Source organism: Oreochromis aureus, linkage group 14 (assembly GCF_013358895.1).
Source record: "Oreochromis aureus strain Israel breed Guangdong linkage group 14, ZZ_aureus, whole genome shotgun sequence".
Lineage (NCBI taxonomy): Eukaryota > Metazoa > Chordata > Actinopteri > Cichliformes > Cichlidae > Oreochromis > Oreochromis aureus.
The window spans coordinates 5,419,660-5,433,343 of NC_052955.1; the positions used below are offsets into that span (position 1 = coordinate 5,419,660).

Below are 13,684 nucleotides of genomic sequence, written 5' to 3' on the forward strand. Positions count from 1 at the left end.
GTGTTGAGCTGAGTCAGAACAAAGCCACAGGTACACCAGTGACGTTCCTGGATCTAAACTCGGATTAGTCTGCCAGATAACCCATGCAACAAACAGAATTCCCAGGGTTGTGACCTTAGTGCGGAAGATATGTTCATTCTTTTTTGCATGAATCACATGCAGCCTGAACTCACCACAGTCAGAAGCACTAATGTCTTGGTCACACACACACTGATTATGCAATGAATGTGTTGTTAGCTGCACTACTGTATGCTAAAGGCTGACTCAGCTCCACTCCAAACAGGAAGACAGCGTGTTTGTTTACAGCTGCTGAGGATGCATCTGAAAAAGAGAAGGAAATTAGAGGGAAACGAGCTGGGGGGTTGTGAGGGAAAGGAGGTGTGTGTAGGTGGGGGGTGTTTTGTTGATCGCTGTGTGGGGCTGTGGCATGAAAAAAGTTAAAGACAAGGGGGGAAGAGAGGAAAAACAGAGCACAAGAAGGGCATTAACTGTTAAATATGAAGGAGTGTTTGATGTGTGAGTTAAAAAAAACAAACATGGAGACGTGCTGAAGAGGATTTAAAAGTTTTGATAAAATGTCAAATATAAAGAAAATGTGAAAGAGAGAGAGAAGGCAAGCAGAGGGGACAGCGGTGGAGTAAAAGACAGCAGCATCCTGTCAAGGAGCATGTCTGCACTTGTTGTGGAGGTGGAGAGAGAGGGAGGGACCGGAAGTCAGACAAACCCATCAAAATAAAAGCTAAAGCAAGAACAATACAAACGCAAAAGGTAAATTAAGCACAAATCATTGGATAGGTATGGAAGCCCGTTTCCGCCACTAAAAAAAAAAAAAAGATACTTAACTCGAAATGTCGAGTTATCTTTCTCGAAATTTCGACTTCAAAATTTTTCTCGAAATTTTGAGAAACTAAGTCGAAATTTCGAGAAAATAAGTCGAAATTTCGAGAAAGATAACTCGACATTTCGAGTTAAGTATCGTTTTTTTTTTTTTTTTTTTTTTTAGTGGCGGAAACGGGCTTCCATAGGGGTTTTCTATTAGATTTGACTGGTGATTTTACACCAGTGTCTAAGAGGGAAGGTGTGTGTTTGGAGGGGGTGATTGGGACTATACAGTTGAGAGGGGAATATTGAATGTAGAGACTATGATTGGGAAAAGGAAAGCAGATATATTGTGTGTCTGAGATGGTTTAGACAATTGCAGAGGAGGGATGGTGGATATATTGGACAAAAGATGTTGAAGATGAAGTGAAGGAGGACATGCAGAGATGGAGGTAAGCCCCCTGAAAGGAGAAGCCGAAAGAGAAAGATTTATTTATTGAAGGCTCTGGGTTTTATTGTGAAAGGCTAGACCGGATGTTTGACCGATCGGGGTTTAAAAGCCGAGACGGACCAGCACAGACTGAAAACCCGGACAGACAGCAAGCCAGGCAGAACATAGTCCCGCTACCTGCCCGCTTCACCTCATCGGCATCAATATTATTGTTTTGATGACGTAACCCGAGACAAAAACAGATAAAAAAAAATTCACCGACGCCATTCACAGCGGGACACCTGTGATGGAGTGACACGGCTTCCTCCGGGCGGACTTTAAACATCTCCGGAGCCTTCTCCCCGGCGCATCCACGGCTTCTTTCGGCAGCTTTTATTCCATCTTATGGCCACCTGTTACCGTCAGGTTCAGACCTGCAGACAGACTCGCCGCGGATCTTCAGAAAACCTCCACCAAGTAAGCGCTTCACGCCGGATTTCTCTCTGCAGAAGTTGGCAGCGCAAAGTTGCATCATCTGCCCAGCTGTGGGGATCAGGAGTGCGCTTTAGACTTCAGCTGAACGAGCCCGTTTACTTCCAGCTCCTCTTAGATTTTATACTCAAACAGTGTATTTTTACACAGAGTTTATTTTCTTGTGCAGTGAGCTGATGTTCGCGTTGCTCTGACAGAGACAAGCCCCGACATGTCAGAGGACGAAAAGCTAACAGCGTGGCGGTAAAAACATAAATGTAAGCTAATTTTGTTTCGCGGCAGTGCGGACAAGTTCGTAAAGTCAGCGCTGTTTTTTTGTTTCTGTGTTTTTGGCCTCTCGTGGATTTTATTTTTAAATGATCAGTGTTGACTCTGTGTCCGGAAGTGAACGACATTGGATGCATTTGTGGCGACAAAATATTAAATAAACGGTTTTGTTGAAATTTGTTCGTGCGCCGCTTTCTGCTCGGTGACAGCGAACGTCGAAGTGTTCCGCCGTTAAATCAGCGCGCGCGTCCCTGTTCTTTGCTGTGTGAGTTCGCGAGCACGCTGCCTCGTGCACGGGCGGCACGGATTTGTTTACAAACACAGGTCTCGTGCTCCGAAAACGGAGCAGCTGGTGCCTCCTAGCGGCCTACAGCAGAATATACAGGAGGAAAAATCAGAGGCGCTAAAAATAGATGTTTTTTTAATTTTATTTTTTAATCTTCAGTTTACTTGTTTTTACACCGTCCAGCTGACTCTGTGCGCTCAAAAAACTAAAATGATTATTGTCTGACGTATTTTTAGTTGTTATTAAGAATTAATTTACACAGTCTTGTATATTTGCACATATTATTTGCCAATATTATTTTTGGTAAAATTAAAACTAAACAAAAAAAAAAAACTAAGCCTAAATAATATTGGTGTCGATGAAAAGAAAATCTACACCTTTAAAAACAATGAAAATTAAAATAATTTTGTATATTTATAAAAATGGGCAAAATAATTTTTAAAAAAAAATATAGGAGAGGTCTTAATTTTGAGTCTTTAAGCTTTGGTGCCTATGTTTATGGAGACTGGGATATGTGTTATAGTTTGTGATGAATGACAGCCATAACAAAAACCAAAACCAACACTGAAACCAATAAAAACAGAACTAAAACTTTAAACTGTAAAAACACAACTGAATTGAAAATTAACACAAAATTTTAAAACCTCTGTCTTCCTTAATTAGGCTACAACTGACATGGCCAGAGCACAGACCATACAGAGCGCTGGAGAAACCCCTGCTGGAGGAAACTCCTCTGTTCCATGTCACAACACCTGCCGAGTGGAGCTGCCTTGCCCCCTCCACACCTGGCCTGGGATGCTCAATAGTACGACCACCACCCCCTCCTCCTCCGGGACCAGCTCTGGTGCCATACACATCCACCACTATCACCATCACCACCATCACCTGCAGCCCATGCAGGCTCTCTATGTGTCGTACCCGCTGTCGTACTCCCACCCAGACGACCACGACGACCCCCGAGTTCACCAGCAGTTACCTGCAGCATCGCCTCCCGACCGGAGGGATTTGAGGTGCAGAGGTGCACCTGCACCCGGTGACATCTCAGGAGAACGTTCAGGTAATATTTAATATTTACAGTTTTGCACACAGTGAGTTGTAGCGTGGTGTAATATTAAAACTACGTGGGGTAGTTCTACTTGTTTTGACAGGGAGGCAGAAAAGAAGGTCAATGTAGCACCAAGCCCAAGTGCGGTGTTAATCATTAACCCTTTCAGCCACAGCCAGGGTGATTCCAACAGAGTAAATGTGGGGCATAGTATGCTTGTGTGAGGCGATGTGGGGCACATTCTGACAGGGATATAGCACAAATACATTTCACCTGCATGTGAACTCTTTTATTTCTACGTGAATACAAGTATAAAGGGAAGCTAAACGTTGTCTTATGCAGTACACTTATGCAGATCAATCCATTCCCTGATAAATCCTTTTAAGATGCAGGTTTTTCCCAGTTTTCATTAGGGTCTCACCCCTAAAAGGTGCCGTTTATTTTTATGAACCAACAAAAAGTCTGCCATTTTGAATTGAATATGCAATTTTGGGACTCTTTTTTTTCTACTTTAACAAACGTCTCCTTCTAGTGATTTAGACGGCTCGTCATCATATGTGTTCAGTCTGCCTTTAGACTTTAGGGATGCTAAATTATGAACTTTTCAAGTTTTTGTTGAAGGGTGTATCGGTGGCACTTTGGTGAATTTTGATCACTTTGTGTTGTATGAATTCACATATAAACCGTCCAGTCTGGCACCAGGTTCTCATGTGCGATAAGAGTCCGGACCTGAAAACCTCTGCATACCAGCACTTAGCGCCATCTAGCAGCAACAGAACCACACCTATCTTATTGCAGCTTGCAGCTTTAATTGAAGCGTTATTTCTCTTAATTTGAGGTAGTTTTTAAACATATTCCAGAAAAGAAAAAGTCTCTGTCTTAGAGTTTTTTAAAGTGTACCAAATCAAAATGTCAGAATCTGTCTCAGTTTGTCTCGGCTGGTCAGGTGAGCCTCAGCAAATCTGATTTTAAAGCCACTGCAGCAGGAAAGAAGCTGCACATATACACAACAAGCCGTAGTGGTTGGGATCAGATGTGACTCAGCCACAACCACACACAAGTGTTTGCCTTCCAGACCCCCACCCTTAAATAAACACCAGCGTTATCAGTTAGCAGGAGAGTATCGGTTGGTTATGTGTTTACTGGAGCTGTGGCTTTATTTACTTGACAGGAGTTTGTTTGGGCAGCGCTGATGAGTGGGGACAGGTGGAGGGTAGAGATGAGATGTGGTCCAGCTGTCGCAGGGATCAACATGTGGTCCCTCTTTAGTAGAGTGACCTTGAGGCCAGCCGGCCTTTATGCTGATCTTTCAAGAAGCTGCCCAAGGTGCCACAAATGCCTCAAACTGCTCAGAGTTTATGGGGCGAGGCCAGATTCATTTCAGGGGACATTAGAGTCGCTGCCACTTTGTAATATTAGTAAAAAGAGCTCTGAAAGCTCATTGTGCTGCTGTCACTCTGAATAAGGTGTCTGTGATAAGATGTTGATTTGTGCCTGAGGTTGTTTAAGTCTGCCGGAGACATTCAGCCCTCCGCTTCAGAAAGAAAATCACCTCTCCGGGCGATTCAGGAATCAGGTGAAGTAAGCCCAAGAGTCTGTATCCTGGAGGAAAATTTATCAGAAAGGTGAATTCAGGTGAGGCTGCAGAAGTGGCTCAGCAGGTTTAACTCTGGCTCTGGGCCACGCTGTTGTGACAGAGCTGTAGCAATGTAAACAAATATCTTACCATCCTCCTCCTCCACCTCCTCTCTCAGCTGTAGTTCAGCTGTGCATGCAGGCATGTTGAGACATGTCCCCGCCTGCAATAAAGAAACAATCTGCAGTTTCCTCTTCATGAGAGGCTCAGCCCGGCAGCACAGTCAGGTCAGCCTGTCAGTGTGTCCCCAGCAGGAAATGAGGCCAAAGAGTCAAAACTGCAGGGATTTATTCAGTTAGGTTTTTTTTATTATTATTATTTTAAAAAACCGCTTTACAAAAGTCGGTTTATCAGATTAAAAGTTTGCTAAGCAGGCTTATGAGTCAATCACTAAGCCAGTTAATGGGCAAGTGGATTTGTTATTCAGTGAGTGGGTAAGTTGATTATTCAGCTATCTGCACAGAAACCGAGTTAATCGATTAGTCGTAAAGCTGTAATAATTATTGAGCCATCATCAGTCAGCCAATTATTTAATAAACCAGAGGGTCAGACTGTTTTCACACATGGACATTGGATGATTCCTGGAGGATCAGTTCAGGACGCTTTACAGCAGGAAGTAGTCTGCTTCAAATGGTCTGTCGCTGCAGGAAGTACTCCGTGTGGTTTAGGGGTGCAACGATACACAAAATTCACGATTCAGTTCGTTTCGATACTTTGGTGTCACGGTTCAATATTTTTTCGATACAAAAAATGTTCATGCCTTTTTTAAGTTATTAAATTTATAAATATTTCTTTTAACTCAAAAGCACAGTTTTTAAATTAAATGTTGCTGAAACAACAAAATAATTAAAAAAATAAATGTATCTGATGAAGAAATCACTGTGGAAAAGAGAGTTTATTACAGAGAAATGGCTCCTTCCAAAATAAAAGCTATTTTGTCGACAGCAATAAAAGTAGCAATTGCCCTGTCTATCTCTTTTGCCCTCTTAGAATCTAACGGCTGTCTAAATGACTCGGCTAAAGTTTGTAGCATGCGTGCTTGTTGTCGTTTTTGTCTGCTTCCACTTGTCTTTGCACTAGTGTGATGTCAGCGTATGTGTGCAGTCATATTCGCTGTGTTCCGACCGATGTAATTGAGCATTGCGTGGCACATCCGACATACTGTTGTACTTTTGTCCACGACGAGCTTAAGTAGGGTCATACTTCACATGAAAACCAAAATAGTTCCAAACGCCAGATCTGAATGACGGTGTATGAGGTTCAATTTCGGGTAGCGTTGAGGCAGTTGCCATGCAAACTTGAGTGAATGCATATGGGTGGCGCTCAGTGGATCTGCGCTCGACAATGCAGCCTAGGCGGAGTAATCGAACGCAGATCCAGTGAGCCCTCAACACAGACGGCATCGTCAGAAGAAAAGTTGATCAAATAAATTAAAAATTTTATATCGTTCAATACATATGGGTACCGAACTGAAAGCACTGTATCGAACGGTTCAATACAGATACATGTGTTGTTGCACCCCTACTGAATAGGTGCTATTCACACATCGCCGCAATCAAACATTACACAAATGTTTTTTCTTTATCTTTTACCAGGAAGCTGACAGGTTAAAGACCAATAATGTGTCAGATTTTTATGCTTTCAGGTGATGTCTAGGAAAGTTTGTGGCCGCGAGTCTTAAAATGGTTTACTCATTAGTTAATTGCTCCAAAGCTCGCAGCCTGTCATCAAGATGAGATAGTTTACTTTGTCGTACAATGCGCTCCTTTGCGGTCACGTCATTCGCGGGCTCATGTGCACCGCATTTGCTTAGGTTGTGTATTTGTTAAGGGAACAATGTTTCAGAGCTTCTAGCGCAGTCAGCGGAAATTGAATAAACTAGATAGCCAGCCAGTATGTTCCCTGTTTTGCTCTTCTCTGTTTCGGTTCATCTGCAGGTATCTGTTTCTTATACGGGTGTTATAAAAGACATTGCATTACAGAAGTCTACAGTATCGTGTCACGGGACATCCTCCCATAACGTTATGGCCATATTAGCCTGATGAGAGCTGTACTGTTTAAAGATGGTTTTGGAGGCTTGTTGCATCCCAAGTTTATAGATATTAGTGAAACATTAATAACAGAACTAAAGTAAGTAGCGTTATCCAGCTCACCATTAAGCTTCCTGCCTCCCCCGTCAGTGTATCTTTAGGTTTAGTCTGAGGTTTTTAATGCCACCCCCTCCTCACCTCACCCACCCCTTCTGTCTCTAGTGGCTCCCACATTTAACTGGTCAATGGGGTCTCTCTGTCACCTTGTCACCCCGTCGGCCTATCAGATGGACAGGTTCATCTAGAAACCCGCCCCCTTTCCTCTAGGTCACCCTATCGCAGCTCGGCCCTCTGCGCTGTCTTCCAATCACACGCAGATGTCTCCAGGAGCGCTGCCTCAGAGTTACCTTGGCAACAAGCCAGGGTTTTCCTGTTTGTGTTTTTTTTTTTCTTTCTCTCCGCCGCTCTCTCTTTTCTCTCTTCCTCTCTCTCTCTCTCGCCGTCTCACTCCGTCTCTCTCTGTCTAGTCACCTGCATCTTTAAAGGATAAGTTATAATCCTCCTAGCAAAGTGGATGCTGCGGTTGCCGGGGGCACCACGGGCGCTCGGCGTTGTGCCGGAGACAGGGGTCGTTTCAAAGAAACCGTGTGATTGGACGAAGTACAAAACAAGCCAGGGAACCAAAGGTGTACCGTAGAGAGGTCAGAGAGGGCATCTGTTCAGCTTTCAGAGACAAGTTATTAAAATCAAAGAGGCCAAAATCTAAAATCCAAAAAAGCCAGCAGCTGATTAACTTTTAATTAGTTCATTGGCATCAAAATTAAAAGACTGAGACAGTTAAAGTATTTGTCCTGTTATGATGCTTTCCCACACTATGAAAAAGGATTTAAGAAACACTTAAACCAAAATACGCAAAGTAAGTACAGATATGTAAATGAAAAGAGTTTTCTTAAAGTCATAATATCTCAAACAGATTCAGGTCTGATTTAGGTTGGATTGTCACGGCAGAGGAATCAGACTGGAGGCTCAGGTATCTGCTTATCCAAGAAAACAAAACAAAAATCATTCTGTAAACACAACAAACACAGAAAAGCTCTCTATGCCAGACTTATTAAGCAGATTAAGAGATTACTCTCCCAAGTTCCATGAAGAGGAAGATAAGTCACCCCATCAGCCTCCTCCTTAAGAAATTTGTGTGTTTGTCGGCCTGTGTGAGAAAACTAAACGTCTATTTTTAGCCTGATTTACTCTCAGAGGTCAAGAAAATCCACCTCCTCTGTCTCTTTTCCTACTGAAATGCATAACATTTAAATTATTATGATTCCCCTGCATGTAACTTTTAATCCGGTTTTCCTCTGTGGAGGAGTTCAGTGTCTGTTACTGTGTGGGCACGCATCCCCTCTGACTTAACCTGTCTGCACAAGGAGGCCATTAATGTATGCTGCTTGTTGACAATCAATTGATGATAACCAGAAACTCTGCAGGAGCTTCTGGCCGTTCACACGTGAACATTTATTTTCACTTGAGAGGCAGATGGAGTTCATGAGGAAGGTAAAAAGAAATTCTTATATGCAGTTTTCTCTTCTTCTGCAGACTCGAGCAGACGGGAGCTCCAGCAGCCCTCCAGCCGTCTGCGACCTCAGTCTAACATGTTGCCCCGAAATGAGCGGCCATCCTGGGCTTCGCCTCGCCGCAGAGCTCCTGTGGGAGAAGCAGTGCAGGAACAGGAGATCAGGAGGGTGGCGAACCAGCTGAGGACAATTGGAGATGAGCTGAACGTCACGCTCCTCCGTAGAGCGGTAAGGAGGGTGACGGGAAAAACCTGGGCTCAGTTTTAACCTTTAACCCTAAAGTCTCTGAGCTGTTTTGGCGACTGCAGGGATTTTTTTTTCAGTGTGGAGTTGATGATGACGTAAGTGTGAAGTGCTTTCTAGTCCTTGAAAGCAGCGCAGTTACATCGATTCTTTCGCCTGCCCCTCTCTTTCACTGTTATCAGGTTTATAAGTGGATGTGAGTTCAATGAGTAATTGCACGTGTGCATGAGAGCGGAGAGAGATCGATATTTGTGAGTGTGAGCGAGTGGATCAATTACAACTGTGTGCGCTCCTATCTCCATCTTTTATTCATTGTTTGCTCCTGTTCATTAGTTGTCTGTTTTCTATCTGGGCAGCAGGGAAGGACCCACAGTTAGTCGCTGGATGTTAGCAGATCATGTCAGAAAAGTAAAAGCCCTTAGTTGTTTGAATACATTTTTTGCCATGAAGGGGCATCCACACAGGAAGTGACTTAGAGCAACCTGGTGCCCAAAGACTCTGTAGTGACTGAGTTTCAGCAACTACAAGAGAGCAGGTGTAAAATAATGAATGCTGCGAGAACCTAGTTAAACTTTTCTCACCTTTTGAGGCAAGTGAGGCGAGGGAAGCCGTTGTAGCAAAGGATACTGTTGATACATGAGGGTGTGGCAGATACGTTAGATGGTAGCCTAGGCAACAGCTGCACCATAAAAAGTTGCTTTATGTGTGCACTATGCTTTAAAAATACTTTAAAATATGCAGTTTTTTCAAAATAAACGCCACTGTTAGTTGAAGAAAGTAATCAGAAAGATCGGGCATTTCATATTTTCAAAATAAAACCCATTATTTTGTTAAACTGTTGTCGTTTTCAAAATAAAAGCCTTCAGTTATGTATGGGAAGTTATTAGGATGCTTTAATTCTTCTGGATTTTTCAAATTACAAGTCCCTTGTAGATATCAAACGCTCGGAATGGTCATAATTATGTCAGATTTTCACAATAAGAGCCCCAAGTTAGTTATAAATGAAGAATAAAAGCACAATAAAGGCCTTGTGTGTAGTATTTGTTTTTTTTCAGCTGCAGGTAAGAAACTAAGACCTGCAGTAGCAGCAGTCCTGAGGTTTCTCCAGAATTTGCATCGTCTAGCTCGTTCTTCTTTCTCTCCTTTCATTCAGAAATTAGGTCACACGTGGAGCTCTTTAATCCTTTTTTTTTCTTCCTTTTGTCTGAATGACAGCGTTCTCCTCCCTTTACTGTCTGTTTCTTTTGATTGTTATTTCTTTATCTCGCTCCCTCTACGGCCCCGCCCTGCCTCTGTGCTCTACATCGCGTGAGGAGTTGGCAGTGACCTCCCCCCTCCCCTCCTCCTCCCTCCGACCTCCTCTCCCCTCTCGCTCCCTCACCATCCCGCCTTTTGCACACAAACAAAGATGACGTCACCTCCTCCTGGCTCGCACTCAGATATGAGTTGCTCACTTTATGAGGATGTAGGCGCACGCCTCCCTCCCCGCGTACCCCTCCTTGCAGACAAGCGCAGCAGGTTTCAGGGTTTGCTTTTCGTGTAACTGTCTGCCGCTCTGTCTTCACACTGAGAGAGATACTTCAGTCTCTGGGGAAAACTGAGGAAACTGTGCGTGTTGTTTATGATCTAGTCAGTTTTTCTGAACGAGCACTTTGAAACAAAAGCAATGAGGAAAGGGAAGAAGGAGGGATGGAGGTTGCAAAGGAAGCATATAGGGAGGTGTAACCACAACCACAGCCACAGAGGTTCATCGTCCTCCACACAGAAACACTCTTGTTTTCCTCGTGTTCGGGCTCAGCGCTCCTCATTATTAGTCTTTCTCTCCATTATCTCTTTCTGGTCACTTCTTGTTTCAGAAGCATATATTTATTAATATTTTAAAAACATGAACAAATTAAAAAGCAGGAAAAGGCACCTTTCATAGCTCAACATGGAAACATCTAAATCCATCTATATATTTTTTTGTCCATTCAAGAATTAAAAAAAGAGATTATTACTTTAGTAGATGTTATTCTTTGTCACAGTGGGGTTGATGTATGTGTCTTTTCTGGTCACTTCTCTTCCTAGGAGTAAGATATTTATGTTCTACCATGTGACATTTTTATCCAATAACACGGTGACTTTGTGAGATTAGGCGATTACAGCGTCACCAGTTCTTGCCATGTCACCACGGGGCTACCTCTGAGCAGCATCCACTGAGCCTGAGTTAACCTTTCCACTTAAGAAGTTAAAAATGGGGTTAAATAACCAGGCAGATGTTTGCAGCTGATATGATTTGATCTCTGAAAATTCATAAATGATCAGCTGACATCATTTATATAGTTTCAATCACTTTGTTGTTGCTGCTGCTCCTCCATGTGTCAACAAGGGCATCTGGAGACAACATTGACTTGCATGAAGCTGCAGCCATGTGATTAAGTCTCTTCTATGAGCTGTTTCGGGGTCATTTTGTCAATGCATGCGCATTTTTAGCATCTAAAAAGGTCAGTTGTTGAATAATGAAATGTTGTTGAGTTTTATTTGGACTTCATTTGGTCTTTTCTTTCTCCCTCCAGCACGGCGGCCCTCACTGGCACGACTTCAGAGACGTCTGCCGAGGACTCCTCAGCTTCATCACCCAGACTCTCAGCACTCTCTACAGGCTCACATAGACTTGCTGTAGCGAACAAGACAACCTGGACTGGCTGCTGCTCTTCATCGTCACTCACACCTGGAGGTGCGACTGAAAACATCTGTTGAACAAAAGAGGCGTTGGGAAGATGAAAGCGGCAGCTGGATCAGGCTGCTCCCTGTGGAAACTGGACCCTGCCTGTCCGTCTGACTGCCTGTCAGTCAGTCCGTCAGCCCGTCTGCTGGTACGGACCGCTGCTGACGGACTGACCTGTATATTTTGTAAAATTATTATTATTTTTTTCTCCATGTCATGTCTCGGGGCTCAGCTCTTTATGTAGCAGGTGTGACTCAGCTCATGTGAGTCGGAGTGTATGTGTGTGTGCACACATGGAAGATGTGGGTCAAACAGAAGCTGTGAGGTCCTTAGAAAAAGTTTAAAGCCACTAGAAGTGTATGAGGTATGTGAACCTCTGAGCCTTAGCCCTAATTCTAACCCTGTACTGTCAGAGTTTGGGATTTTTGATGGTCTTCCAGGATTAAAATACAGAAATGCCACTGATATTTAAAATTAGGATGGGAAATCTTTTGATTTTAATATCAGCTGGAGGATGCAAAATCATTTCAGTTTCAATAGACTGCATCTCTCCAGCTCTTCCCTCTGAATATATAAAAAAAATGTGTTTCTCTGCTGTGGCGTTCAGCATTAGAGGACTGTCAAAGGCACGATTTGACCCTCGTCTGATGTGTGCGTGTTGCCGTTGTGTCTTTATCGTGCAACCTGTGTCCCTCTTCTTATAAACTGTGAAAACTGGGCGCTGTGGTTGCATCGCAGGGAAAAAGAAAACGAAACAAAGTCGGGTGTTATTCCGCTACGGAGCGAAGCACAGACTGAACCTTTTTCTCAATCTGCTTCATGTCAGTGTACAATGTGCCTTTCTGCTTGGCGCTCTGTTGAGGTCTAATCTCCAACACCAGGACAATCAGCCCCACACACACACACACACACACACACACACACACACACAAACAGTTTGAATAAAACACACTTAATGTTGGAGTGGCTTGTTTGCAGTCACTGGATTCGAGCATTCGCATTAGATTCAAACGTTCCAGCTTCACTCGCTCGCCCGCCTGTGTTGACAGTGTTCATAGTTACTTGATCAACTGTAAATATTCTTTTGGAAGATGAAACTTATCCCAATCCAAAGGTTTGGATGAACCTTAGTGGAGAGTTGGAAGATGTTTTGTTTTTTTTATGTTGTAACTGTAGAGCAAGTCTGAAATTAAATCCAGTGGATTTGGGAAGATATTCCGTCAGCAAAAGAGAAATAAATGATTTGGATCTTTATGATTGTTGGAAAGTATTCGATGATGTTTGTCAGGTGAGCCCTTTGGTTGTGGGATTATTTTCATTGTAGTTTAAGAGGGGGAGGGGGGGAGTCGATTACTCATATTAAGACCATAATTTATTTTGAAAAGTAGCCTAGCTGTAGCATGGTTTTTGTTTGGGTTTTTTATGTTATTGTTATTTTTTTCACACATTCCTGATCAAAAACTTTACTTTAAGCGCTACTTGAGTTGTAACAGTTAAAAAAACAGACTGGTTTAGAAATCACCCACAGTGAAAACACTCTCATTCATGCAGAAACACTCTCAGCGGTACTGTGTTAGAAAGCATTACAAACGGCCTCACTCACGTTCTGTTCTCTGCTGTCTTTGGCCATGAAGCAAATGTGAAAAATGAGATGTGAGGAGCATTACTGAACCATGTGAAAGCCACATTTGTGAATATGAAATGAGATGGGGAAGAAATGGTACCAAAAAGTTTCCCTTTAGCCTCTTTTAAAGCACAAAGAAGAAGAAATCAGGCGTTGCAGGCTCATAGCAATACTCAGTGTTTAGCAGCTTGAATCGACTGGGCCGAACCAAACGGCCGCCGAATCGTCAGTGCGGTTTTTCTTTGTAAATTTATTTCCAAAACCGTGTGATTTCTGTTTTTATTTGACAGCTGTAGTGCTGCTGGTGCTACACATGCTCAAGAATGCAGATTGATGTACTGTAACGTACTTTGGATTAAAGTGCCCACTTATCATTTTTCATTTTATTTCAGGAAACGTGGGGCCTTTCAGCCTGTTTGAAACGCCGCTCTCACTCGGCCTTAGCCACGCCGTTTTCTACGTTTTTGGCACAGGGCCTTGTTTTTAAGACTTCTGAAAGCCTTTGTGTATAAAGTCGTAATGATACCACAGCCC

At 43.1% G+C, this 13,684-nt stretch overlaps 1 protein-coding gene across 1 annotated transcript; it reads left to right on the plus strand.

Annotated features, from left to right (window-relative positions):
• Positions 1-1,371: 1,371 nt before the first annotated feature.
• Positions 1,372-12,769, plus strand: LOC116320372. Its single transcript, XM_031739967.2, has 4 exons — positions 1,372-1,726; positions 2,958-3,351; positions 8,599-8,804; positions 11,375-12,769. The coding sequence occupies exons 1-4, from the start codon at positions 1,655-1,657 to the stop codon at positions 11,468-11,470; spliced, it is 768 nt and encodes a 255-aa protein (XP_031595827.1). The 5' UTR covers positions 1,372-1,654; the 3' UTR covers positions 11,471-12,769.
• Positions 12,770-13,684: the final 915 nt, after the last annotated feature.